The sequence below is a fragment of the Panthera uncia genome, assembly GCF_023721935.1.
Source record: "Panthera uncia isolate 11264 chromosome C1 unlocalized genomic scaffold, Puncia_PCG_1.0 HiC_scaffold_4, whole genome shotgun sequence".
Classification (NCBI taxonomy): Eukaryota; Metazoa; Chordata; class Mammalia; order Carnivora; family Felidae; genus Panthera; species Panthera uncia.
The window spans coordinates 54744867-54772513 of NW_026057585.1; the positions used below are offsets into that span (position 1 = coordinate 54744867).

General features: G+C 46.6%; 1 protein-coding gene and 1 long non-coding RNA gene across 2 annotated transcripts in view; one reads left to right on the plus strand and one right to left on the minus strand.

Annotated features, from left to right (window-relative positions):
* Positions 1-25478, minus strand: LOC125913448 (uncharacterized). The gene is made up of 3 exons (XR_007455030.1): positions 25355-25478; positions 16801-16870; positions 1-265 (listed from the first exon to the last, which is right to left on the minus strand). It is a non-coding gene; the product is annotated as an uncharacterized LOC125913448 (long non-coding RNA).
* KANK4 (KN motif and ankyrin repeat domains 4) overlaps positions 1-27351 on the plus strand; it is a 31472-nt gene extending 4121 nt beyond the window's left edge. The window contains exons 2-9 of the mRNA XM_049618580.1: positions 2677-4623; positions 5944-6055; positions 8986-9204; positions 10657-10744; positions 12960-13179; positions 17208-17350; positions 20929-21129; positions 25417-27351. Of these exons, the coding sequence (XP_049474537.1) occupies positions 2677-4623; positions 5944-6055; positions 8986-9204; positions 10657-10744; positions 12960-13179; positions 17208-17350; positions 20929-21129; positions 25417-25521 (3035 nt within the window). The 3' untranslated portion in view covers positions 25522-27351. The remainder of the gene's footprint in view (positions 1-2676; positions 4624-5943; positions 6056-8985; positions 9205-10656; positions 10745-12959; positions 13180-17207; positions 17351-20928; positions 21130-25416) is intronic.
* Positions 27352-27647: the final 296 nt, after the last annotated feature.

The window sequence follows — 27647 nt, forward strand, 5'->3', positions numbered from 1 at the left end:
GTGGGAAGAACTCAGGCCCAATATGTCATCACATGTGGGGAGAAAGCAGCCCCCCAGAAGCTACCCCAGGTAGCACCATCAACTGCACCCTTTTTCTTTAACTTGTCCCTTTCCCTTCATTCCTTTCTCTTACCTTGACCATGTCAGCCTTTAGCTTCTCTTACCTTGACCATGTCAGCAGGCTCCCAAATGGTCTTGAGGCATTTGGTTTGTCCTTTTTGCAGTCCTCTGTGAAGATACTCTTTGAGAAGCCACAGTTGATTACCTGCAGAGTGAAGTCAAGGCTTGTTGGTGTGCATGTGAACTGCTCCAAGATCTGGTTCTTGCTGACTTTTCCACTTGTCTCTTTCTACTCTTCTCTACCTCACTTGGAGCTCCAGCCACATCAACTGTATTTACAGAACTCCAGAACACTATGACATTGCACACCTCCATGCCTTTGCACATTCTCCGATGTGTATCTAGAATCTGTGCTATTTATTGCTGCGTAACAAACAGCCCAAAACTTAGTGGCGTAAAACAAGAATGTATTATTAACACAGCTTAGCTGAGTGGTCCTCACTCAGAGTGCCTCACTGTCACAGAAGTCAGATGATGGCTGAGACTAGAGTCATCTGAGGGCTCTTTTACTCATGCCTGGCACCTGGGCTAGCATGGCTGGAACAGCTTGGGCTGGCTAAGCACGTCTCACCCTCTTTCCCCATCTCTTCCGTGTGGGGCTGTTAGGGCTTCCGCACAGTATGGCAGTCTCAAGGAAGATGGACTTCGTATGTGGCATCTGCCTTTCCACTGAGTGTGCATTCTAACAGACCCAGGTGGAACTCCAGGCTTTAACCTTGGAATTCCCTCAGCATCATTTCTACCATATTATTTTGGTCAAAGCAGTCACAGGCCAGCTCAGATTCAAAGGGGTGGAGAAACAGACTCTGCCTCTCACTGTGGGATTCCCTTGCCTGTATGGAGGGTGGGAAGTGATGGTGGCCATCTTGGAGATAAACAGCTACAATGTCTTTCACCCTCTTGTTCTCCTGGTAAATTCCTGTTTGTTCATTTTATGTCCGTCTTAGGTCACTTTTGTGAAGTCATCCCTTTCCTGCCAAGGCAGAATTAACCTCCAAGCCTAAGAAAAGTACTTTTTAAAAGTTTATTTACTTTTATAATTAAAAAAAATTAATGTTTATTTATTTTTTGTGAGCAAGAGACAGACTGAGCATGTGCGGGGGAGGGGCAGAGACAAGAAGGAGACACAGAATCCGAAGCAGGCTCCAGGCTCTAAGCTGCCAGCACAAAGGCCAACGCAGGGCTTGAACTCACAGACTGCAAGATCATGACCTGAGCCGAAGTCAGATGCTTAACCAACTGAGCCACCCAGGCGCCCCTAAGTTTGTCCCCTTCTGTGTACCCAGGCAAATCCACTTCCATTATGAGGCATCGGTTTTCTATGTTTTGTGTTTCCACAAAGATAATAACTACAATATTGAGCACGTGTTGAGTGTTTATTATCATGCGAAGCACTTTATAAATATTAATTAATCAGTTCTCACAATAATCTCATCTTGCTATTGATATTTCCATTTTATAGATGATGAGACATACAGAGGCTAAGTCATTTCCCTAAGGGTCAAAATACAGACCAGGCTTTTGAACCTGCATTCTTGATCTCTGTGCTGTCCATTAATGTTCTCTCCTGAGCTAAGCAATTTTGGAGCATGTTTAGCAGAATGTTAGGGGTGTTACATGAGAACAGACGATTTAACCTGAAGAAGTCCTTATGGATGCAAATAGTTGAAGGACTGACTTGTTCTCAGCATTCACTGCTGGAGTCAAGAAAATCAATGGTGCCTTGGTGTGATGAACTTTGTCATCACAATGTCCCCTGATAGTCTGGGCTGCCCTGAAAAGTCATGAGTCCCACCCCTCTCAGAGGATGTACACCAATGTTCCTTTCGACGTGGCCCTTTTTCCTTACTAGCTTTTATCCAGTCTGTGAAGAATATGGTATTTCCTCACCTGACATGAGCTTTTGAAAGTGAAGCACTTTTACTCATGTTTGTAAAGCACTAAACAGTTTTCAGGTGGAAAAGAGCAGGAGCTGTGCATGACTACATGTTCCAATTCTCTCTGATCCTCCTGTATCTGAAGGCTGACACATATGAGGTAGCTTAAATAATACAGAAGACATAACTCCTTGATATCTCTGGCTTCGGCAAGCTTTACTAGTATCTATTTGAATAATGCAAGGTTCTTTCTTAATGTTGAGGCAGTTGTGTATTTTATCCTTCAAAACCTTCAGTATTCATAATTTCCAATTAGTACCCTGATCCGGCAAATTCCTGGCCACTTCAGTTCAGCAGTTACCGTGACTCAGAACCAGAAAAACAGTATGAGACCATTTTATTTTGCTGGTCTGTGGGCAGATTCCACAGCAGTAACTGAGATGAATACTGCAAATTGGAAACTATTTCCTCTACCTATTTCCTTGCAGACATTGGCTAAGTACACACTGATTTAATAACCTGGACTCTCAGCATGGCCGGAAGACTGTGAGAATCTCAGCTTTAATTTAGAGGCTGGGACATTTAGGAGAAGTCTCATGTGAGAGCCTTAAGTCTAAATCACACATATTCGGCTTCACCACCCTGCAATTCTTATTAACATTGTGCTTCTTTTTTACAGGTCTCCCAGCCAAAGACCAGTCCTCTCAGGGAGAGGAAGAGAAAGACCCTCCAAAGAGCCACCCCTACTCTGTGGAGACCCCATATGGCTTTCATTTAGACCTGGACTTCCTCAAGTACGTGGATGACATTGAGAAGGGAAACACCATCAAAAGGATTCCTATCCACAGAAGGGCCAAGCAGGCCAAGTTTAGCACTTTGCCCCGAAACTTCAGCCTTCCTGACAGCAGGGCTCGCCCCCATGCTGCTCTTCCCCACCAAAACTGGTCCCCAGTGGTGCCAAGGAAGGTGCCGCTGGGGACAGAGGAGCGAGCCCAGTCGTTGCCACCTGGTGAACATGTGCAAGCCTCCACCAGCGGGAGTGACGTGAGCTACCACAGAAAGGCCCTGCTGGCGGAGACAGCCAGACATTTGGAGGCCGCAGCCCCCAGGGAGGCTGAGCTGGCCTCCGGGAGTGGACGGCCCCAGCTCTTGAGGGCATCCAGCATGCCAGCCACACTGCTGCAAAACAGGGCCTCAGAGGACCCAAGCCTAAACTCAGGTCCCCCCACACCTCCTGCCCTCCCTCCCCTTCAGGGTGAAGGCAATGTCTGTGATGGCAGCTTTGGCCCTGCAGATGGATTTGCGGGCTTTCAAAACTCCACCCCACGAGCAACAACTCAACCCAAAGTCAGAGAGTTTGGGGACCTGGTGCCAGGGATTCCAGAGCTGGTCCAGGAAGGCGCTGAGCCTCCAGAGGATGCAGATGATGAGGAGGCTCCAAATCACCTCTCTTTCCCAAGTCCTCCCTTCTCATCCCAGGATGCACTGATAGTTCTCGAGGATGAAGAAGATGAACACAAAACCCCAGAAGCAGAGGTAGTGGTCACCCCTGGCTCCCCAACACCAAGTCCCCCACCTCTGCCATCACCCATCCCTGAGAACGAGTTCCCCCTAGAAGAAATAGAGCTCAACATCAGCGAGATCCCACCCCCACCACCTGTGGAGATAGACGTGAGAAGCATTGGCGTCCGGGTCACAGAGGAAAGCCTGGGCCTCCCCACGATGGATCCCATCAGCATCTCCAGCCTGAAGCAACAGCTGTCTGCCCTTGAGGGTGAGCTATCTGGAAGAACTGAGGAACTGGCCCAGGTCAGAGCTGCCCTCCAGCAGCAGGAGGAGGAAATTAAGGCTAAAGGGCAGAGGATTCAAGAACTAGAGTGCACTGTAGCTCAACTGGCAGACAAGCTTAGCCATGAGAACGCCAGAGATGCTCAGGGCCAGACTGACGCCATGGTCAACACTGACCCCCTCCATGGACTCTTGACCAGGGAGTTGTGTGACAAGAGCATTGAGGTCAACCTTCTGGGCAGCACAGGATCTGAAAGCTGGAGGGCTGGAGGAGAGGAGAATGGGCTCTTATGGGGGCAGGACAGCCACAAACCGGGGGATTGGAGCCCAGCAGAATTCATACCACCATCTCAGCTCTCACTGCCACAAGGACCCGAGATGGTCCTCACGCCCTCTTTACATAGCTGCCTCTCCACTGAGCTGAGGATCGAAGAAACAGGCTCTGAGCTTGAGGGGGACCCTCAGGTGGGAGCCAAGGGTCTGGGCAAGGGACCAGGAGGCTCTCCATGGAGCAGTGATAGAAAGACTCCCCCGGCAGGGAGGGAGGAGGCCAGTTCAGAGCTGCCAGGGAAGGAGCGCCCAGGGAGGCCACCAAGTTCACCAACAGATGCCACTATTGGGCAATATGTTAAGAAGATCCAGGAACTCCTGCAGGAGCAATGGAGCTGCCTGGAGCACGGGTACCCGGAGCTGGCCAGTGCCATCAAGCAGCCTGCCTCCAAGCTCAGCAGCATCCAGAGCCAGCTACTCAGCTCCCTCAACCTGCTGCTGTCTGCCTACTCGGCCCACGCTCCACCCCAGAAGGAGCCCCCGGCCCCCGCCTCCTCTCCGCCGATGGGTGAATACTGGTCCCCGACACAGGGAACCATTTCTCCTCTACCTGGCGAGTCAAAGGGAAAAGGGATTTTAATTGCATGCATATATATGTATTTTTAAAAGGTTTAAGCAGCTCGGGGAACCCAGTGGAATAAAAACCCATCTATGTAACAGTGGAGGCTCTGTGCCCCTACTCTTGTCCTTGCTCTAAGGTTGGGCCTGACTGCAGGCTGTGCAGGCCTGTACAGCTGTGCAGATAGCACAGAGCACAAAGATGCCAGCCAGGGAAGTTAAACGGGAGCTGAAATTCAGCCCACACTCACTCGCCAAGTCTGCAGCACTGTGTCCAGCCAGAGGGGTGCCTGTTTCTCATTTCCATGGCGCAAAGGCAATGTCTAGGGCAAGAATGGCCCTGGCTGTGTGTACTCTAAACCTCAGCCTGCCTTCGCTGTTTCCTGGGCTCTTGCATTCCTGTGGTCCTCTCTGGTTCTTGCACAGTAGAGGTTTTCTCTAGCCTGGTTTTGGAGGAGCATGATGTTGAGATCGGAAATATTTCACTGAATACTTTGTGTGTGTGTGTGTGTGTGTGTGTGTGTGTGTGTGTGTGTGTAAGAGAGAGACTGAACGATACATGTGGAAGTCGACCCTTTGGCTGAGCACACTTCCTCTTGTAAGAGATCACACACTTTTCTGTTGCATAAAGTGGAACCATATTTTGCTTTGCTCAACGAGCGGGGCGCAAGTCTGCTTCCTGCCGCAGATCACAAACTGGCTGCTTTTTCCTGATGTCGGTGCTATTTCCAGTCTTGCCCATTGGAAAATGCCTCCCATAACTGTGAGCACAGCAAAAGAAGCCATGTTCTCGTTCACGTGTCTGCTCTACCTGCCCTGCATCGCAGGTGTCAACTGGCTTGTGAGCCAGTAAAGACCACTGAGGTGCCCTCCGGCAGAGGTGGGTGTTGGAGCAGAGGTCATGTGAATGGACTTCTGCTCCTGTTCTGCCATTCACTGAGCAAGTCTGAGCCTCAGATTTCCCTCCAGAAAACAGGGACGATAATGGCACACACACCACATGGCTCTTCTGGAAGAGTGCCACTAATTCCACTCCATCATCCACACTCAGAAGGGCTTTGTGGACAGGGACAGGTCAGCTGGTGTTGACCAGAAGGCCAGGCCTCCTCAAAGACCTTCACAATATTTGATTTACATTATCTAGTGCTCTGTCCCTTTCTACCCCCTTACATATCTTCAGTGTGTATCCGCTCAAAGCAAGAGTACCGGTTTTGCTGCATTCTGGGGCATCCCCAAGATCATTCTAACCTGTGATGTTGTGTCTGCCTAGAGATCTCCCCGTCGACCAGCCTTAAATCCATAATGAAAAAGAAAGACTATGGCTTCCGTGCAGGAGGTAATGGGACCAAAAAGAACCTTCAGTTTGTTGGGGTTAACGGTGGGTAAGCATCGCTCGTGAAGCCCAGACTGCCCCCTCCACACTTCCCATCCCGCTGTTGTCCTTAGTGCTCTCTTTTCCTAGGGGGAAGCATCTGGTTCTCATTTTTCTTCAAGGGAATTAACAGCCCTTTAAAACTCCATCTTGGGTTTGCATGTGTTTGGCTCCTTGCCCGCTGTGGTGGTCTGTCGGATCCCGTGCTTTTAATGTCTTGGTGTTGGTGCCCCCCGGGCCAGGATTCCAGGTGGCTTCTGGGAATTTGGGGAGCACATGGGCCCTTTACAGAAGACATTTAATCTGCACAACAAACACTGAAACCAGGACAAACTCTTAGTTTGTTGAACTTCAAATTTCATCCATTTAGGTTTTTTTCTTCCTTTTAACTAACTTACTGCAAACCAATCCGACATCTTTTAGCGTGAAGAAAAGCAACCAATGCCTATTGACTCAGAACATGAATCAAACCTTATATATTCTAGAGAGTAAATCATTGGCTTTAGAATATTTTCTTTCTTTCTTTTTTTTTTTTTTATTTTATTTTTTGAGAAAGAGTATGAGTGGGGTAGGGTCAGAGAGAAAGGGAGAGAGAGAGAATCCCAAGCAGGCTCCAAACTGCCAGCACAGAGCCCGACTCAGACCTCAAATTCACAAAACAGTGAGATCCAAGAGTCGGACACTTAACGGACTGAGCCACTCAGACGCCCCTGGATTCAGAGTATTTTCTAGACCAGTCATCCAACAAACATTTATTAAATGTCAACAAATGTATTAGGTGTCAGTCATAAAAAAAGTGAAATAAATCATGGTCCCTGCCCTGAGCTCATAGTTTGGACAGGGCAGGGAGAAGACAAGAAGTAAAGAGAAAATGCTGATATGCTGAGATGTGTAGAGGAAGAAGTGTAGGCCTAAAGGAGGGGCACATGACCCAGCCAGTGGCAGGCCCCGGTGGTGGCCCCAAAGGGGTCGGAACCCCTGCTTAATTCAGGTCAGATCAGAAGGAAGACACCAGGTTCAAATAAGAGCGATGGCACTGTTGCAGGTTCTGCAAGGAAAACGTCAGATATAAGGAAATGGGATGTCATAGGAGGGTTGCTGTTCTCATTGCCACTCATTTCAGCTTTCGCCAGCTCATGCACAGGAAAGGAGAATCAGCCTAATCTCAAAGTCTAAAAGCAGGTTCTCTCTCCCCTTCTGAAATGCCCCTGACAGTGCCTGCCCTGTGCCCAAACCTGGAAGTCAATCTTGCATCTAGAGCTTGCCTCAGTGTCTACCATTGGCTCCTGTCTCTCTTCCCTAAAATGTGCCAAGTTGGGCCCATGCTGGGGCCCTTGCATTTGCTATCTGTCCTTCCATCCATTTCCCCCACCTCTTAAAGTGCTCCTGTCCCAGATATTCTTCAGTATTTGTCACTTTAGTCCAATGTTTCTCAACCTTGGCTGCACCTTGGAAACCCTGGGGGAGCCTTAAAAATACCAACGTCTGAGTCCCCTCCCTGAAAACGCCAGTTTAATTAGTCTGGGGTGCAGCACAGATATTGGGAATTGATATCCCCTCAAGTGATTATAATGTGCAGCCAGGGTGAAAAAAACTTCTGCTCTAATTAATGTAGCCCCTCCTCCCATTACTCAATCCCATGGTCCTTTATTATCTTACTCATTGTTCTTATCACTATGTAATTATACTGTTTACACGTTTACTTTCTGTTGTTTTCCTATTAGAATATAAACTCAATTAGGACAGGTACTTTGGTATAGCATTTAGAACAATGTGTGACACATAGTAGGTGCTCAATTAATTTCTGTTGAATGAATGAACTGACATCCAGGTGATGTCTTTATGGAAGCAACTGTAAGACAAGAACAGCTTGGTAAATGTAGTCTGTCCCCTACTCCCTTAATCACAAAAGTGAAAGGTGGTTCCAAGCACAATAGAAGAAATATCTGGTTTAAACAAGACAGAATGTGAACACGCCAAGGAGCAGGCTGGGTTTGCAAATCCAGTGAGCACAGGGGCCTTCCATAGGGACCATCATTCAGAGAAAGGGCATGAGGGGGTTCTGTGGAAGCCGTGGCCACTGGTCTCCCCTGGTCTCTGTGGCAGTGTCCAATGGCCCCAGCACCCGAAATCTTCATCCTAACTGCAGCATCCTCTTTCGGGGTCTCCTGTTGACTATCGGCAGAAGGATCAATAAATCTTCCAGGACTTCTCTTCATGGTCTGTGGTCTGTCACCTCAGTGGAGTTGCACATAATTGAATATAAGGATCACTCCTGGGGAGGAGGGGCCACAAGTCAAGGGGCCCGTGCCCTTGCTTTTGCTGTTGCAAGTAATAGCTAAAACAGGCTGCAGCCAGGAAAGGCAGATGCTGGGTTCAGGTACCCTGACTGTTCAGGTTTCCCATGGAACCCTGCTGGGAGTAGATACAGATGGGTCCCTCCTTTCAGAGGTCAGCTGGGCTAGAACAGGGGAGCTAAATAGAAGCCTCATAATCACCTGGAGACGTGATGATTTGTCAGTCAACTCAGAGGATCCAGGGTGGGAGTGGGGATGTTTGCCTAGATCTGGGCCCCTCTCTAGACAACACGTTAGGATTCCCGAAAAAATGCTTCTGTGAGAATCTTGGATTGCTTGTCTGAATCCTCCAAATGCATTGGCCAATTAGGGTATGGGCTATTTACATGTTCACTGCAAAGAGCTCAGTTAATTATCTTTTCTCCCAAAATGGCCTCTGGTGTTAAAGCCACAGCTCTTAACTACATCTTTCTCTGACATAAGGTTCCTGGGAGTCCCCTCACCCAGGTCTGCAGGTATAGAGAATGGAGATGTGGTTTAGCAAGCTGGGAATTATTATCTGAAGCCCACCTGGTTCTTATATGTGTTGACCTGGGCACTGGGTAGGAAGCACAGAATGAGTGACCTTTGTCTTGTTCTCCAGCTATGAGACCACCTCAAGTGAGGAGACCAGCGGTGAGGACAGCTCCCCGGAAGACTTGTCTGACAGCGAGGCTGAGAAGAAATGTGATGGCACAGAACACAAGCAGGGCAAGGAGGCCCACCCCGGCTGCAAGGCCGGGCAGGGCATCCCAGAGGGCACCAGCACCTCAGGCCAGGACGGTGGGCCTCCTGAAGACCTCCCCCATCCCAAGGCTGAGAGGTGAGTCAGATGGGCACGGATGGGAGCACTGATCCTCCGAGAAAGAGCAAGGGCATTTCTTCACCCTTTTATTCCATTATTTGTTCATTTGTTCATCTTTCTCTCTGTTCACCAGATTTACTGAGTTTCTAATCTATGTTAGGCACAGACGTACTCCTGCCTTCATGGGATATCCTGTCATAGAGCGCTACGTGTAAAGCTAACATGGTCCCAGCACTAGAAATGTGAAGGACTTTACATGTACTATCTTAGATAATCCTTTTAATTATCCTGCAAGGTAGAAATTATTATAATCCCAACTTTACAGATGTGGAAACAGAGGCTTAGAGAAGTTAAGTGACACAGCTAGCAGAGCAGGGATTCTGACCCAGATCTTTTCTGATTCTTACCCATATGCTTTTCTGCCTCTCCCGTTGGCCATGTTGACATAACCCCGTCTTTGAAAGAGATGCGAGGTCATGTCACATGATGAAAAGAGTACTGTCTTTGGAGTTGGACACACTTGGATTCAAATCCTATGTCTGCCACAGGGTCACTTTACACAAGGCACCTAAACTGTGGTTGCCTCAGTTTCCTCATTTGGAATAATGTGGATAACAGCCACCTGATAGGTTTGACCTGAGGACTGGATGAGAAAAAATATGTAAAATGCCTAGCACAGTGCCTGCCACACAGTAGGCTCTCAAGAAATAGTGGAAATAAGGATAGTAAGTACCATAATCATCACTACCACACCCAGCCAGGGGTAGCGACGAGCAGTGAGTGGGATCTGACTGCTAAGTGGGTACACAGGGCTGCTCCAACATGGCAGCACTATAAAGACGTGATGAGGGTAGAGCTTCCTGGTGACCAATGCCATTAAGTCCTACCCTGGGATGGTCTGTCTGCCCTTATACTAACACGGGAAGAGTGCTCATCATTGAGTGCATCCCAGCTTAACTGATTTTCATTTTATTGACTCTGTTAGCATTGATGGTACCCTTCATGAAAGAACAACCTGACAAAATTTGCTAGTATGGATTGGGTTCTTTGGGTTTTTCAAGTCACTGAGGCAGAAAATGTTTTAGCCAAAGTCAGGAAGACAGCCCTTCCTTTCCCAGCATGTCAGGAATTGCAGTTAGGCCCATGGCCCCCAGAATGCTTTGGTGATCTACTCCCTCCTCCTGAAAACAGCAGGATTAAAAGGGCAATGTGCTTGACTCACTCTTCAGAAGAGTTCAGAAGCCAAGCCTCATTGTGCGAGGCTGTATTCAGTGTAATATCCCTTGTCCTGGGAAGTTGCTCAGTGTGGGTGTTTCAGCCGCTGAGAAGCGAAAGTCAAGGTAGGGGATTACTTTCTTTTTTATTAATATGAAGATATATATATGTATATGTATATATATATATGTATATATATATATATTATATATATATATACATATATATATGTATGTATTTTTTTTTCTTCTTTAGATATAAGCCTTCAGAAGAATTCCTCAGTGCATGCCGGGCATTGAGCCAACATCTGCCAGAAAGTGGGGCCACCACCGACCAACTCTTGGTACTGTGATTTTTCATTGTCATGGAAGGATGTCCGTGCTGTTTAAGCTGTTAGTTCCAGCTCGGTGACTTTGGTCTCCCGCCTGAGGCGGCAGTGTGGGTGTGCACGGAGTCCCTTTCCTCTGGGTGCCTTCATTTGCCCAAACTCTGCTGCCTAGGTGATGGGTTATGCTGGGAGAGGGGAACCGATGCATTTGCACCAGGAAGCAGCCTGGTGCTCAGAGGCACTACCGAGGGCTATCAGGCGCTGCACCTGAATATCAGGTGTACAACAATCAACAAAACAAAACTGTGTGGCTTAGGCTCAAAATCACCTCACAATTGGAGAGAGCTGTGGGCAGAGTGAAGAGCGTGTGGAATGGGAACCGGGATTCTAGTCCCAGAACCTCTGTGAGATCTTGAGCAAGTCAGTTCACCTCATTAATAAAATGAAGGTGGGAGGTGGGCAGCATGTTTCATTACCCTCAAGCCCTTGTATTTAATTCTGTAGTCTATACTGTTTTTCTTGACGTGTACCTATGGGTTGAGAGACCAAAAGCAAGAAAATATATCTGTTGGCGCCTTAATGGCCACAGAGGTGTAAACAGATAACCATTAGGTTCTACTTTTACTCAAGAAATACTGGCACAGACACATTTTCCCAAGTCATGAGAGCCAGCTGGTAAGCCCCAGTGTGTAACAACCCATAAGCATTTTAGAGCCCATTTTGTTCTCCCTTGCAGAAGAGGCTTAGGGGTAAAAAATGACCGATTCAGCCCAACCCATCTTGATTATTTTATCTCAGCTGATTTTGCAAACAACTGTTCCCAGATTGTTAAAAAACCAGTGTGTGATGTGGATGGATGTTGATCGAAACTCCTGTTACTTATTCTGAGTTACAGAATAAGTAGTTCTGAATGAATTACAGAACTAAGCTGTATGTTCCTTAATATTAGGATCTTTCTCCAGATTCTCCTGAAGATTCCACAGGAAAGGGAGATATTCTGATATATAAAAAATGTTTCAGCCACAAAAGATTCACTGTTTCTGCCTAGAAGACATAGGGTAACCTGGATGGCTCAGTTGGTAGAACATGCAACCCTTGATCTTGGGGTCGTGAGTTCAAGCCCCACACTGGGCATAGAGTTTACTTAAAAATAAAGTAAACAAGAAACAGAAAAAGAAAAGTGACAGAAGATGTGCAAACCTGACACCACACCCAGGTTAGGTTCAAAGTACCCCCGACCCCCACCCCACCTTCGAGACAAAGCAGGTTGTACAAAGACCTCACTGTGTAGAGCCAGGGACAGGTTAGGGACCCAGCCCTCTTTTTCACCCACATTTGGTAGTTGAGAAAGGTTCAAAATGACTACATGACTTCCAAGGTCATACAACTGAGCCAGAAAATGACTATATGACTTCCAAGGTCATACAACTGAGCCAGGACTTAAGCTTGGCTACATTGGCTTAAGTGACTCCAACTCCAGTCCCTTTCCAGAATGAGTGTGAAGTCACATCCCCATGGTTTCTCCTCCCCCTTACATAAATAACTTAAACATGTTCTATTTTAAACATGTAGGTCATGTAACACAGAGAATCGATGTCATTTATGTCTGGAATTCTCCTCATCGATGGTTCCAAAGGAGCTAAATACTGCAGATAGTGAGGTCCTGCCATGGGTTGTTAAATCATTTTCTCTGAAGGTTCTAGCAAAGCTTAAAAGCCAAAAATAATTCAAGCACAGCTGTTTGGGTTTTATTTTCTAGCATAAATTGGCCATGTTGTTGATCTTAGCTTTCAGCATGCATTTTTCCCATTAGTAAAAATGTTGTGACTTGCTAGTTATGGCTATTGAAAACACACAAAAGTCCTGATAGAGTCTGGGCTAAGGTCAATATTGGCTGGTTATATGAAAGACGGGGCCTTGGTTATCCTGTGCATACAAGGGACGCAAGCTAAACTTACAGTAGATTCAAACTGTCACCTAGGACACTGTCACCAGTTATTGTTTGCTCTCCCAGTCCTCTTTCTACCTCACATGGGGGGCTCATCACACAGGTGCAAACTCAACCCCACTAGCTCTGATCCCTCCAGGAGTAAGTCACATGGAATTACAGGGAGCTGAAGGGCTAGCCGTGAAGCATCCAAAGCTGACTTTTCCTAGTGGGAAGGAACACCCCAGCTGGAGCACCCCAGGCCAGGTAATCTCCTGAAACTGGAATCTGTTGGTATTTCAGAGGCAGAGCTTGAACACCATCAGTCAAGAGTGGTTCCGTGTCTCCAGCCGGAAGTCGTCTAGCCCTGCTGTGGTGGCGGCCTACCTCCGTGGGGTCCAGCCCCACTCCCCACACTTCCTGAAGCTGCTTGTGAACATGGCAGATGGCAACGGGAACACGGCTCTTCACTATAGCGTGTCTCACTCCAACTTCTCTGTGGTGAAGCTGCTGCTGGAGACAGGTCAGAAACAGGTGCATCTGCACAGCCCGGGTCCCTCCTTGAAGGGCAACTTTTGTAGCCACTTCCTTCCAGGGAGGTGATGCTTCACTGTCCTGAGTTCCTCCTGTATTCTAGGAAGTGGACCAGACCACCGTGCCTTTGTTATGTCACTTATTCTTCACAACGCTCTTGTGATGTAGGTATTACTATCCTCACGTTGCTGTGTGGGACAACATCAAGTGGCCTAGGAGTGACAGTGTGGACAGGTGGGTGATGGGGCTGACTGAAGGCATGTCCAGGTCCAGTGTCATCTAGGAGTTCACGAAGGCTGTATGTGGGATATCTAGGAGAGTATCTATAGGAGATTTAACACCCCAAATGATCCTCCGCAGAGTAGGCCCTCTACTAAGCCCCTGGCAAATGAGGTCTCACTTAATCCTCGTAACTCCTGTCAATAGGGATGATTACTCCGATTTTTTATAAGTGATGCAAGTGATGCTCAGAAAAGTCAATAGGCTTTTGCGTGATCCCAAGATCACATAATGACTAAGTGTGCTGCTGGGGTTTAAAATTGATACGACTGACTTGTTCTTCCCATTCCTGGCATCCAGGAATTAGAGCACATGCTAGATCTGTAAACCTTATGTAGGAGGCTAGAGGAGGAGTTTAAGTGGGCATCAGGGAGTCTCAGTTCTAGATCCAACAGCTTTCCCCCAACTTGGATCTTATCCACCCTGCCTTAAATTCCTCCCACGGCTTTCCATGTCTCTTAAGATGAAAGGCAACTTCCTCAGCCTGGCCTTCAGAAATCCAAGACTCCTGCGTGCATTTGCTCCCTCAGCCACCACCATGCATTCTCTTTCCATCCACTCCAGTCAGATGGCCTCAAACTCACCATGCTCATTCCCTCCTTTTCTCTTTCTATCTGAACCCTTTTCCCTAAAACCCTTCTCGTGACTGGCTCCTTCTCATCATTCCAATACTCCAAAGGTCCCTTAAGAAGCCTTGAAACTTTTTACTGGAATGAATAGGTGATGGACCTAATGACAGCCTAAAATTCTTTCCGCTTTCCACATCATCAGAGGAAGATAAAGTCCCAACTCTGACATTGAGCCAATTTTACTAGATTTCAGTTCTTCATGGATTCACGCATACCACAAAAAGGGTAGCTCAACTGAGAAAGGCACATAATTCAATGGAACATGCCCCTGTGCGTGAAGAATCCAAAGACTGGAAATGTAGAGCCCTCATCTTCAAGTAGCTCAGACCTGCAGCCTGTTAGAAGTTCTCCAGGTGGGCCAGGCCAGAGAACAGATGCCCTAAACTTTGGTTGTTGTGCACTTCTGCTGGTGTGGACTGAGAATCCATTCAGTTCTCACCAACCCTAAAGTGATCTGGAAGCTTTCTGTTTAACTTACTGATAGAGCTAAATAGCCATAAGCACAAAGAATGAAGATTTGCTGGAGAACGGGCTGAAGGTACCATTACTTTCCCTCAATGTAGAAGGGCTGTTGAGGAGGACAGACCAGTCACACTCCGAAACTTAGGCTCCCATCCCAGGCAGTTGTGAAGCATCCAGAAAGCACACTACAAACCGTAAGGGGCTACACTGAAGTGACTCGTCATTTTTGAGAATGGAGCCAGCGGGTGCACCTCTACCACCTTAGTCCTTTGTAATCTTTTTTTTTTTTTTTAGTATTATTCATTTTAGAGAGACAGAGAGAGAGAGAGAGAGAGAATGAGCATTAGCAGGGGAGGGGCAGAGAGAGAGGGAGACACAGAATCCGAAGCAGGCTCCAGGCTCTGAACTGTCAGCACAGAGCCCGACGTGGGGCTTGAACTCACGAACCATGAGATCATGGCCTGAGCCGCAGTCAGACACTTAACCGACTAAGCTACCCAGGCACCCATGTGATCCATCCTTTATTTTGCCAGAACACCGCTGCAGGGGAGAAAGCTTGTTGAACGGGAGCGTGCTCAGTCATGAGCCTTTCTTCTTGACTCCAGAGAGGGTTGGCTTTACTCCCTAGGGGCTGATCAGAAGAATTTGCTGTGAAAGCCCTGGGTGAAGCCCCTTTCTGAACCCCTGAGGAGGAGTCAGTCCTTAGTCTGCTGAGCTACAAGTCATGTTCCTAAAGAGAGTAAAGAGAACTGTAACCTGAGGACTGTTTACAGCAAACAGTCCTGTATTCTAGCAAGACAGCTAGACACAAGATAGTCAAGAGGTAAAAATAAAACACAAGCAAACACAAGATAGTCAAGAGGTAAAAATAAAAAAGTCATTAACAAGGCAATGCAGATATTCCCATCTTTATCAAGGCAAAGTTGTGAGGCAACGTGTGGAGTTAGATTCAGCTTTCATAGCCCAGCTGGTCATGACAGTGGTCAGAGGGGCTTACTGATGATAAATGGACCAGACTGATTTTTTTGTATCCACTGGCATCCTGGCATCACAATGGGACATTTCTGAAAAATTGTTTGAGGTGGGGTGGAGCGAATGTCAAACAAATATTGTTTTTTTACCCCAAGTACAGAACTTGTAAATAAGTCACCCTAATTGTAGGTTTATGCATTTTTTCATAAACCATATTTGTTACAATGAATACCTAAGTCTTCATGAGCAAGTAGCAAGGATACAGAAATAAGAATACTATACTAGTGAAACAGTAAGTGCTTACTGACTGTTTACAATGTGCTAGGTACTGTTCTAAGTTCTTTTGATATATTAACTCATTAAATTTCATGGTAACCCCATAGGTTCTATTATTATCCCCATTCTACAGAGGAAATGCTAAGAAAAACTAAATGACTTGATCTATAGAGATAGTTTTTTTATTCTCCAAAAGAGATACATAGCTTTTTTGGATAAGCAACAGTATGGGAAAGATTTTGTTTTCCACATGGTATTGCCCTTAGGAAGTGGGACTGTGGGCCATCTGGATGGCTCAGTCGGTGAAGCGTCTGACTTCGGCTCAGGTCATGATCTCACAGTTCGTGAGTTCAAGCCCCACGTCAGGCTCTGTGTTGACAGCTCAGAGCCTGGAGCCTGCTTCAGATTCTGTGTCTCCCTCTCTCTCTCTGCCCCTTCCCCACTCATTCTCATTTTCTCTCTCTCTCTCTCTCTCTCTCTCTCTCCCTCTTTCTCTCAAAAATAAATAAACATTTAAAAAAATTTATAAAATAAATTAAAAAAAAGAAGTGGGATCATTTATACAATAGGTAAGAAGCTGATGACCTATGTCACCTTTGGTGCAGCGAGATATGAATGCATACCCCCAGGGTTACAAAGCAGATATTTCCTTTGAGTTCTCAACTAATACTTTATTTAAGTGTTTAAATATTTAAAATGTGCTATTTTTCATTCTACTTTGAAATGTATATTCTTAATTGCTTTAACCCAAATGTGTATGGAGGCCTCCCCCTCTCCCCGATTTTTCAAATAAGATGCTTATTCCTGGAAAGATTTCCTGTGGCGTTTTTCATGCCACCTGGGACACTGCCCAACATATCACTAGGCCTTTGGAAAAGACATGAAAACGCTGCCACCAACTTAAGAGTTGTACACAGACCTAGAGTAAAGCCTAAAATGACAGTTGTGGGTGATGGGTGGCCAGGTGAGCGGTGGGTGAGAGCCAGACTTACCTGAGTTCTGGTCTCATTTCATCTTCACTCAGGCAGTTTATGAAGCTTCACCGACCTTCAGTATCCTCATCTGTAAAATGGGAATCATGTCATGTGCTCTGCTTTAGGAAACAGTCCTGGTCATTTTACCCCTTGGCCATCTCTGACTCTACTACCTTGTTGGACCTTTCTTGCTGAGTAGCTTCAGAAAACTTGTAAAGAAAACTAGCCACTTTTAAAGGCTGCTAAAAATGTAAACACTGACTCCACCACTGGGAAAAGATCGCTCTGCTCCATGGCCTTTTAACTAGCAGGGAGTGCCCTGTTGAACTGTGCTCTGCTAAAGCAGAAGCTCACTCCTGCCCCCCCCCCCCCCCCCCCCCCCCCCAACCCAGGAGCTATCCCAGCGCCTACTGCTCCCCCTGCAGGTGTCTGCAATGTTGACCATCAGAACAAAGCCGGCTACACTGCCGTGATGATCACTCCCTTGGCTTCTGCAGAGACCGACGAAGACATGGCTGTCGTCTGGAAGCTCTTAAGAGAAGGAAATGTGAACATCCAAGCTACTCAGGTAAGAGGTGTGAACGTGATCCCATCTTTAATAAATATGGGTACCTCTCAGTTTTATTCTGCCAGTGGGGTGAAAAATTGCATGTAGATCCCTGTAGAGTTTTTAACCCAAGAAGGCTGGGCCCTCCAAATGGCATCCATCCAAAGCCTGTACATTTGGTTTCCTCAAAAGCTTCTGAGACCCAGACAGGCTAGGACAGAGGTCAGTGAGCTTGTAATCTGTGTCCTGGTCTGAAACTAGGCAAAGTCCATCTGGACCAGACTTCTTGAACCAGTTAGCACCAGCAGGACATGAAAATGCTGAAAGGCATTTGTTGGTTGTGTAGAAAGCCTCTGCAGGTGATCAACCTCCATCATGAATTAGAAAGCAGTTCAAAGGGTTAGCATGTCTCTGTTTAGCTTCTGGGCCCCTCTACTTGAGAGGATAGCATAGGGGCATGGTCCTTAGCCCGAAGGGCTTTGAGTTAGACAAGGCTCCATATGGAACAATGGGAACTCCTCAAAAGACCGCTTACCCATCTTTGACCAATATGAGAACAACAGAATGCATGCAACTCTCTTTCCCCCCAGAGTGATCAGAGATGTAGCTTAACTATCAAGAACTGTGAAGGGTCTGAGATTGTACTCTACCTTAATGCTAACAAGTTAGCATGCTACAGTGTCATGGACGCTGGCAGAAGACATGAAACTCCTGTGCCAGAGATGGACAGTGTATTACTTACAGCAGGAAGAGTAGCCATGGCATCGGTATTTACACCAGTTCCCTGAGCCCCAATACCCAATTCTCACAGGTGTGAAGAGGGTCAGATCCCTGTACATGGAGTAGGTTGTATTACTGGAAAGGAACCCTGAGCTTAGGGAACCTGAATCTTTTATATTGGATAGTGAGTATGTTTGCCCTTTGTTTTGGAGAAGACGCTATCTCTTTCTTCCAAGGCTGTTCACTATACAAGCATCTTTAAAAAGACAGTCTAGGGGTGCTTGGATGGCTCAGTCAGTTAAGCATCTGACTCTTGATCTCAGCTCAGGTCTGGATCTCAGGGTTGTGACTTCAAGGCCTGCACTGGGCTCCACGCTGGGTGTGGAGCCTACTTAAAAAATAAAATAAAGCAAAAAATAAAAAGACAGTCTAGAACAACAGAGCAGATAGTGTCTCACTCATAAAGTATGCAAAAAACTTAGAGACCCATAAGAAAGTGCCTCCCAACAATATATTTAACTCCCTTGTCCCCCCCACCCCCAGAAAGTGACTGCAGACAGTAGCCTACCCAGACAGCAAAGTCACTTTGCACACTTTATCTAATAGTGATCCTATTGATGGCAAGGAACAGACATTTGTAGATCACTTTCTGTTTTTCAAAGTATTTTCACCTAGAGCTCCTACCCCATGGGATTTAATAAAGCTGCTTTCATTTTAAAATGTTTGCCATAAATATGTTAATTTTTTTTCTAAATTGGCCCTCTTTTAAGAAGGGATGCTCATCAAAATCAAAATCAATGCCCTTTTTTTTATAGATGCTCTAGGAGGGCATGGGTCTCATCCCAGATTGCTAAGGAGGGAAAGGAATTCATAGCTGCCACTGCTCCCTTCAGCTCCCTCCAGGGCTTTTACATATTTCAGCTGCATATGAGCTGCAGGTACCAGGTAAATAGTGAATTAGGAGGCTGGGAGTCTCCTAGGCTAAGCTGTCTATTTCTCTTTGTATCTCCAGGATCAGCACCGTGCCTGGCATATAGCAGCACTCTGTAAATATCGTTGAATTAAATTGTATTGAACTGGGCCAGGAGGGAGGTGAGGAAGGCAGGGGCCCCAAGGCAGGCATAGGGACAGACAAGAGGACAATCTACATAAGTCATCTGGCTTTAATACCACTTGGAGAGAGGGGTCTCGATGGAAATCTCCTGATCTAGTTAGGCCAGTAAAGAAAGAACCATTACTTCAGGGCTGAGTATAAGCAAACCAAAAGGCAAACAGGCTTCTCTGGAAAGATCTATCTGGGTGCCAGAGAAATGGAGAACCAGGATACCTAAGAATACAATCCCACATACTGGGTATTTGTCACACATTATCGCTCATGCTCATAACAACAATAATAGCTAACACATGCGCAGCACTTGTTAAGCACATGAGTCTCAGAACAGCCCCATGAGGCAGGTAATATTGTTGAGCATTCCCATTTCCCTAGATCAGGAGAAGCCATTGAGAGGTTAACTCAATTCACATAGATAATAGTTAACTCAATTCACATAGATAATAAGTGACACAGCCAGGATTTTCCTGATTGCAAACCTCCTTTCTTTTCTCTAAGTCCCAAAGTTCTGGGCAGGGAAGCATAATCCATCAGTGACCACAGACCGGCCCTTAATCAGTGAGCAAACATATCAGCAAACATGTCCTCAGCACTTTTTACACGTAGGACTTGGTGCTGAGAGCCACAGGGATCTGAAAGGAGGGAAAACATAGTTCTTGCCTCATTCTTACAACCTTAAAAAAGCCTGGTGTCCAGTGAGAGACAAGCCTGACCTACCTGGAACCCAGGAGAACCATAAGGGAAAAATATAATCAGGTCATTTAATAGGACTATGTACATAAAGGAAAATCTATGAGAAATAATGGCCCATTTATAATCAGCAAAATTGCTACCATACGTTGTTCTATTTACACCCTTTATTTCACTGGATTCCCACAAAAGCCCTGTGAGGTACACAGGACAGATTATTATGATAATTTTTAAGAAAAGAAAAAGGAAAGATTCAGGGAATACAAGTGATGGGGCCAGAGTAACACACTAGGAAATAGGAGAACCAGGGCTTGGACTCACTTTCTGACTCAAGGCCACTGCCACATGCACTAATGATTACAGGGATGTGAACAGTTGTCAATGCCAGGGTACTTGGCTGGCTCAAGTCAGAAGAGTATGCAACTCTTGATCTTGGGGTTGTGAGTTGGAGCCCCATGTTGGGTGTAGAGATTATTTAAATAAGTAAAAAAAAACAAAAAGCCTTAAAAAAAAGTTTAAATGGTGATAGATTAGCAATGACCATAGGACCATGCGGGCAGAGATCTTGTCAAGACAAGAGGGTTCTAGGTATCACTGAACTGAAAATACCAGGGGTGTTCTGAGTAGACCAAGGCTTCCTGCAGGAAGTTAGGCCAGGGCAGAGAGTAAAAAGCCACAGTACAGAAGCATTCAACCCTTCATTTACTCTATCATTCCATGTTTATCGGCATGTACTTGGTGCCAGGCACTGGGGAGACAGAGATGAAAAAGGCTTAGTCCCTGCCATCAAAAATTTCACAGTCCACAAGAAGGAGAGAGATTGACAGGTTGCAATACCAAGTGGTAAGTGCTGTGTTATGTATCCCGTGCCTGGGGTGTTAGCAGAGGGCTCTAGAGAGGATGTGGCATTTGACTAGTGTTTTGGCAAAGCAGAAGTTTGCCAGGTGGAGAAGGATGTGTCCATTACCAGGGGCAGGAGGAGATTCAGATTCAATGGTCATTTTCTGGAACCATCTTGCCCAAGCATACCCAGGCTGGAGAGGGGATCCTCACCATTCCCCTGTGCTCTGTGTGGCAGGGAGGCCAGACTGCCCTGATGCTGGGAGTCAGCCATGACAGGGAGGACATGGTCCAGGCACTGCTCAACTGCCAGGCAGATGTCAACCTGCAAGACCACGAGGGATCGTCGGCCCTCATGCTGGCCTGTCACCACGGCAACGCCGACATGGTGCGGCTGCTCCTGGCACACCCGGCCTGCGACAGCAGCCTGACCGACAAGGTGAGACTTTCAGGCAATTAACAAGTAGGTGTTTCACTTCCCTTCCTGAAAAGTGCCTGCCCAGCCAGTAGAATTCAAGGAAGCACATGTCAGAAGCAATGAAATCAACCTCATAGTGCTGTTGTGGGACTTAAGTGAGATGATCTGTAGTAAATGCGGGGAGCCTTGGAGCTGGGAACCCCCAAATCCTAACCTTTCACACCATCCTGAGGAAATGTGCCCAGGCCTGGCCTTGGCCCTGAACTGGTCACAGCAACAACCGCATTTGGGCTTTGGAGCAGCACCTTGGACAACGGAGCTTTGCTACCCACGGGGACTTGAAAGGCTGGGGAGGAACCAAGTGCAAATTATGTCCACTCTCTGACAGTGATACACCTTACAGGGTGGTGGATATCATCAACCGACTGGCTCGAGGTCACATTGCCAGGCACATGCTTCTTAAATAAATGTCTTTGTAAGGTGATGGCGATGATGATCACAAGGATGATGGTGGTGACGGCTGGTGTGATAACAATGATGGTGGCCGGCATGTCTCTAGGGCTTGCTCAGTGCCCAGTACTGCACTAAGCATTTACCGAGGATCACATTATTGAAACCCCACAACAACCTTATGAGGTTTGTCTCTGCTGACGCCACCCATTTGCTTGTAAGGAAACAGAGGCACTGAGTGGTTAAGTAACATACCCCAAATCACACAGCTAGTGCAACCCAGCTCCATCAAACCCCTTAGAGTACTGTCAGGAGCCAAACCCTTTCCATGCATTATCTCACTAATCCTCTCGATAATCTAGTAACGTGGATACTTTGATCCCCATTTTCACTGATAAAGAAACAGAGGCTTAGAGAGTTTATGTAGCTGTCATAAGGTCACAAGCTTCTGGTTCTTGGAGAAAGGACTCCAGAAGCCCAGGTTCGACTTCAGTGTCCTTATTGTTGGAACTATAATGCTTTACACAGACTTGTCTATACTTTATTAACACCCACAGTTTGAAGGGAAAAAGGCCTGGAAAGGGGAAGAGTCCCTCCCCTGCCCAAGGACAGCCCCCCTCACTGGGCCACATCTGAACTACCTGAGATTGTTCCATCAGTGACTCAAGCTGCTGGGTCCCTCACACCACACCCAAGAAGCTCACACCCTGGTCCAGTGTCTTTAGGTCCCCTGAGCCCCAACTCTACCCTACTTGTGGCCCACTCACCTGCTCCCAGCTTGGGTCACACCCCAATTTCCCAAAGGTGACTTGGGTGAGACATTTCATAGGGACAAGGGGACTGCTGACTGAGGCCCTACCAAGCACCAAGCCCTGTTCCTCCAGGTTTACCCTGAAGGGTGGGGTCCAGCCCTTGTCGTGGTCACCATACTGTTTCAATGGGCACATATCCTATGGAGACTTAGACACAGGTTTGGATGACTTAATAATTTCCTTGGAAAACTGAGAGATAATTCATGTCCTAAAATCAGTTTCTCTTATCCTACCACCATTTAAAGGTTGATATAAATGTGGAACCCCCAGAATAGCCAGCAAGCACTTTCTCTAGGTTTAGAAGGTAATTTGAGAAATTGGTCACCCAGCCTCTTGGGGGCTGATCAAGAGATGAGGAAGAGGAGGTGGTGAGGACTGGTCTCTGGATCCCGAGGCTTACCCTTTGAAGGGCCTACTCTGGCAATGGGTGCCTCCAAAGCACCCATCAAGTTGAAAGCTTCTTTTAAGGCAGAGACTATACCTTGCTCATTTTTGCCTGATACATAGTAGGTTCTGTCATATCGAAAGACAACCCAACTACCAACACACACACACACACACACACACACACACACACACACACACACACGTGTGCTGGCTGCCTGAGCCCATCCCATTTCTTCAGGCCTTCAGTGTTGCCCAGCAGGAACTTGCCCAGCCAGGTTCCCACTGGAGCTACACACTGTTGCCTTGTTCCCAGGGCTCTGGCAGAGGCATTTGAGGGATTCACCCACCCCAGGTGGTCTCACTGGCCACACTTTCTGAGCTGAATTGGGTCCCTCACTCTCCAGGTCTGCAAGTGAGAAGCCCACAGATACAGGCTGTCATCTCCAGATGGGCCCTCTTCAAAGGCGCATGGGTCCCTTGGGACTGGCCCGTGGCTCTTTCCCATAATAACAGTAATCACACCATTTTTGTGCTTACAGAGAACCTCAGGGTTGACAAAGTGCCACAATGAAAACCAGAGCACAGGGCCTACAAAAACCCAGGTGCCTCTCTTCAATCGAAACTACGCAGGTGCTTTAGAAAACCCCCCCTGCTTAAAATCTTTGCTTTGTTCCCGACTCGCCCAACCTAAGAACACACTCATTAGGAGTTAGGCTGCTCAGGCTCTTCATCAACTTGAAATGAATACCTCTCGGTTATCATCCAGCATTCCCTCTTTCAGCAGTGCTTACTGGGTGCAGACCAAAGGGCAGGCACTGAGCCAGGTGCTGGGATATTCTTTCTGGGCCAGTAGCCACAGGTCAGATCTAGAGTCTGACCTGGCGGAGAAAGATTTATCAAACGGCGCCAGATACCAACTTATAAATGGTGGTAAAAGGAAGGTACAGTCATGAGGCCTTTTCAGAGAAAGAAGCTGTTATGTTTTGTGAAGCCCATGAACATCCTTCGGGGTCCTGCTGAAACGCCACTTCCTTCCTCTGCTTTCCCCATCCCTACACACACACACACGCGCACACACACACACACACACACACATCATATACACACAGAGCACCATCCTCTTCTCTGATCTCACTGTGTTCCTCTTTCAACTTGTTTGGCTCTTTGCCATGCATTATAGTGATTTACAGGTGTGTGGAGCCCTGATGGGAGCTGGACTCCATCCTGGTGAAGACTGAAGAGCTTTAGGCTGAGGGTGAACACCTCCCACCTGCTTCCAGGGATTTTCACATTTTAGGAAGTAAAATTCCACCCATATACAATAGAGCAGAGAACAGTCCAGTGGGGTCTTGGGTGCCCCCCCAATATGCTAAATCCATGAGTATTTACGAAGCAGAGTATAAAAATATTCACACTAACTGGGCTACATAAGGGTCACAGACAGCCTCACATCGGGTTTTGCCTCCTAATTCACTTGGAGGCAAATGAATTACCATAAAAGTGGTTTGGGAGCTGTTGAGATTTCAGAATTCCAGAATGGGATTGAGCCATTCATACAAGAACATGGCTGCCATCGCAGAGCTTAGCATCCATTGCATCGAGTTGGCCTTCCCCACCACTCTCTGTAGAGAATGGCCCATGTTGTTGGCTGAGAGCCCTTCTGAATACAGCTTCTTTACAGAGAGGGCCTGGCAGCTTCCTACATTATTGCAGCCGTGTAAAAAGCACTGTGGTATCATGTATCAGGTGTAAAAATGGGTATGTCCTTTTTGCTGTAAGCCCACTTCTCTAAGAGTTGGTCCTTAAGAAACAGGTAGAATTGGGGAAATACTGTCTGCACTATATTTATAGTGGTGAAGACCTAGAAATGTAAGTCTCCAATAGAAAGGAAACAGTTTATTAACTTATGGAATATTAACACAGCCAATAAGAAAAATTTTAAGAAGAGGGAAAAATCTTGTAGTGTGCCATGGTATGTTAAAAATAAAAGCAGACTTGGGGGGTGCCTGGGTGGCTCAGTCAGTTAAGCATCTGACTTCAGCTTGGGTCATAATCTCTCAGGTCCTGAGTGAGAGCCCTGTGTCAGGCTCTGTGCTGACAGAGCACAGCCTGCTTGGGATTCTGTCTGTCTGTCTGTCTGTCTCTCTCTCTGCCCCTCCTCTGTACACTCTATCTCAAAAATAAATAAACATTTAAAAAATAAAGTAAAATGAAAGCAGATTCAAAATTGATATATACTATCATTCCTTTATGTAAAAACCAATGACAAATTTGCACAGGAGAAAAGACTGGAGGGAAACATACCAAAATGCTAACTTTCATTGTCTGGGCAATGGAAAAATGGAAGAGTTATTTTCTTTCCTCTATTTTCCAATTTAAAAAAGAAGTATTAAAAACCATGTGGGAAAACAAGCAAACAAACCGTGTGACACTTCTATTTCCATCGGCACAGATTTTTCAGAAGTGAATGATGTTTCTGTGGAAGGGGACCCATTTTTCGTGAGCCTCATGCCGTTCTAATCTCCACCTCTCCTAGGGTCACTGGATGCTTGGAATAGACTTCAATGCCCCATGCCTACCCGGTCCTTCCAACTCACCCTTCTCTGGGGCAGGAGGCAGACACGATAAAATTGTTTCTCCTTTTCTTTCTTCCCTGTAGGCTGGCCGAACAGCTCTGTCCATCGTTCTGAAATCACCCGCCCATGTGGAAATTGCAGGGCTTCTGCGGGCCCACGCAGAGCAGGGCAGGTCCCTGGGGCCGTAGGGGCTACAGAAGAACTGGCAGCTGGGAACAAAAGACTCCTTCTCTGGACTCCTTCTTAGCCCTTGGAGAGGGCATGGGTCAAAGCCAGAGGGCCGCCCTTCAAGAGAAGAAACTATGTCAAATATGCACATACATTCCTGTTATATAATTCTGCTCACTAGAACGCTTTGTAGTTTTTGCCTTAGGCCAAGCCCCAAAACTACGCAGGCTGCAGAGCAGGGTATAAGGTGCAGGGTGCATTGGTGTTGTCTAAAAATCCCCAACATCTTCAGCCTTGAATTCCTCATGACTCTATCCTTTGTAGCACCATGTAGCGAGCAGACAGGCAGGAGCACATTAGCAAAGCAATACTTTTTACATGGAATTTTAAAGTGCACCATCTTTTTTGTTTTTTAATCAGTTACATGAATATGTCTCATTGAATATGCATGTCTAGAGAGGATTGGGTGGGGAGGGGAGGGGGGGTTTGGGGGGAGGTGGATTTAAGCAGCCACCCTGGCAATCATTCTCTAGAGGACCCTAGGAGAATCACCATACTGACAGCTGAAACTGAACAAACCCCATCTGGGGCCTTTGTTTGGCTAGGGTTGATAGAGAAATCTTAAATTCAGGCAAAGTAGAAAGAGCATATTGGTATCAATGCCAGGTATACAGTCTTGACCATTTCTGAGTCATTAAGTGGCCCCAATTTGCGCCAGGGAAATTGGAATTAATTAGGAAATCCAATCCAGTGAAGCACACCACATGTATTTAGGCAGAGCCTAGTTACATCAGCTATTCTGAATCTATGAAAGAAACAAATAGGAATGAGCATCCTCCTGGGGACAGGCTGTTGTCATCTAGAAGCCACCACAGTACCTCTAGAGCCATATCCATGGCCTCATGGGAGTCCTGGCTCCTTTCCCCTCATAGACCTTGAGTGAACTCTGAGCCCTCATGAGGCGCTGAGGTTTCTGAGGCCCCTGGTTGCAAAACCTGTCACTGTGGACTGCAGCAGGAGTGTGGGAGCTGAGCAGGGCATGGCCCTCTCTGGGCTCACTCCTCTCTCCACTAGACAGACAGTTCTCTCTTAAACTTCCATAATCCCAGGGGCCCATACGTGCATGGCTTCTATTCAGTAACTCACACAAAGTTATCTATGAATTTGTTCTTAAAGTCTCCTATGCAAAAAAAAAAAATCCTCTTTATATAAAAAGAAAAGACATCAAAGTTTGGTGAGCCTCACATTGGAATATCAAAACCTCTAGTTCTCATTTTGACTCATATGTCAATTTGCTTGGTGTCCCTTGGGAGAGTCACGAAACCTCCTTGGGCCCTGGTTTCATCATCTCCCAAAAAGGAACTTATCATACAACCTATCTCCTGGGGGTGTCATACAAGGAACAGCTGATGGAAGTTTGGGAATCAAATTTGTAACCCATACTGACTGTCTACAGAAATGGCGCAGCAAACTTCTGTACGCTGTTGGGATTCATGAGCATCTCAAAGTCCCAGAGCAGGACACTGATGTGTGACAGTGTTGCTCAGAGGTAGAGAGAATGGAGCAAATAATGAGCTAAAAATACTTTAAGTGGGTTTACTTTGACCTGAAAGCACATTTTAAGGGCAAAAACCCACCTTAAAAAAATGTTCCAGCCCAGTGCTTCTCAAACTTTGATATGCATACAATCACCTGCAGGTCTTGTTAGAATGAAGTAGGTCTGAGGGGAAGGGAGCTGAGAGTCTACTTTTCTAACCAGTCCTCAGGGGATGCTGATGTTCCTGAGCCACACCACACTTGGAGTATCAAGGCTCTGGCCTGGCCTGACTGTTTATATATTAAAATGCTGCCCCTCAGTCTTTTGTCTCAAAGGTATTTCTTTGCATTTCTCTAGTCTTGGTTCTTGGAATTTGCACTGTGGGTCTTATTCGCTATTGTAGTCCTGCAGACAGCAGGAGGGGTTCCATGTCCTATGTTGCCAAGTTAGAGTCTATTTCCGTATCTCACATTAGGGTGGCAAATTTCATTTGGGTCACGTTACCTTTTAATGATCTCATTTGAGTCCAGCTATTAAGCACAGCTTATATACCAGAGAAGGGTTTGAAGCCATTGAATCACTATCCAAAAAGCTTTGTCCATCCTTTCT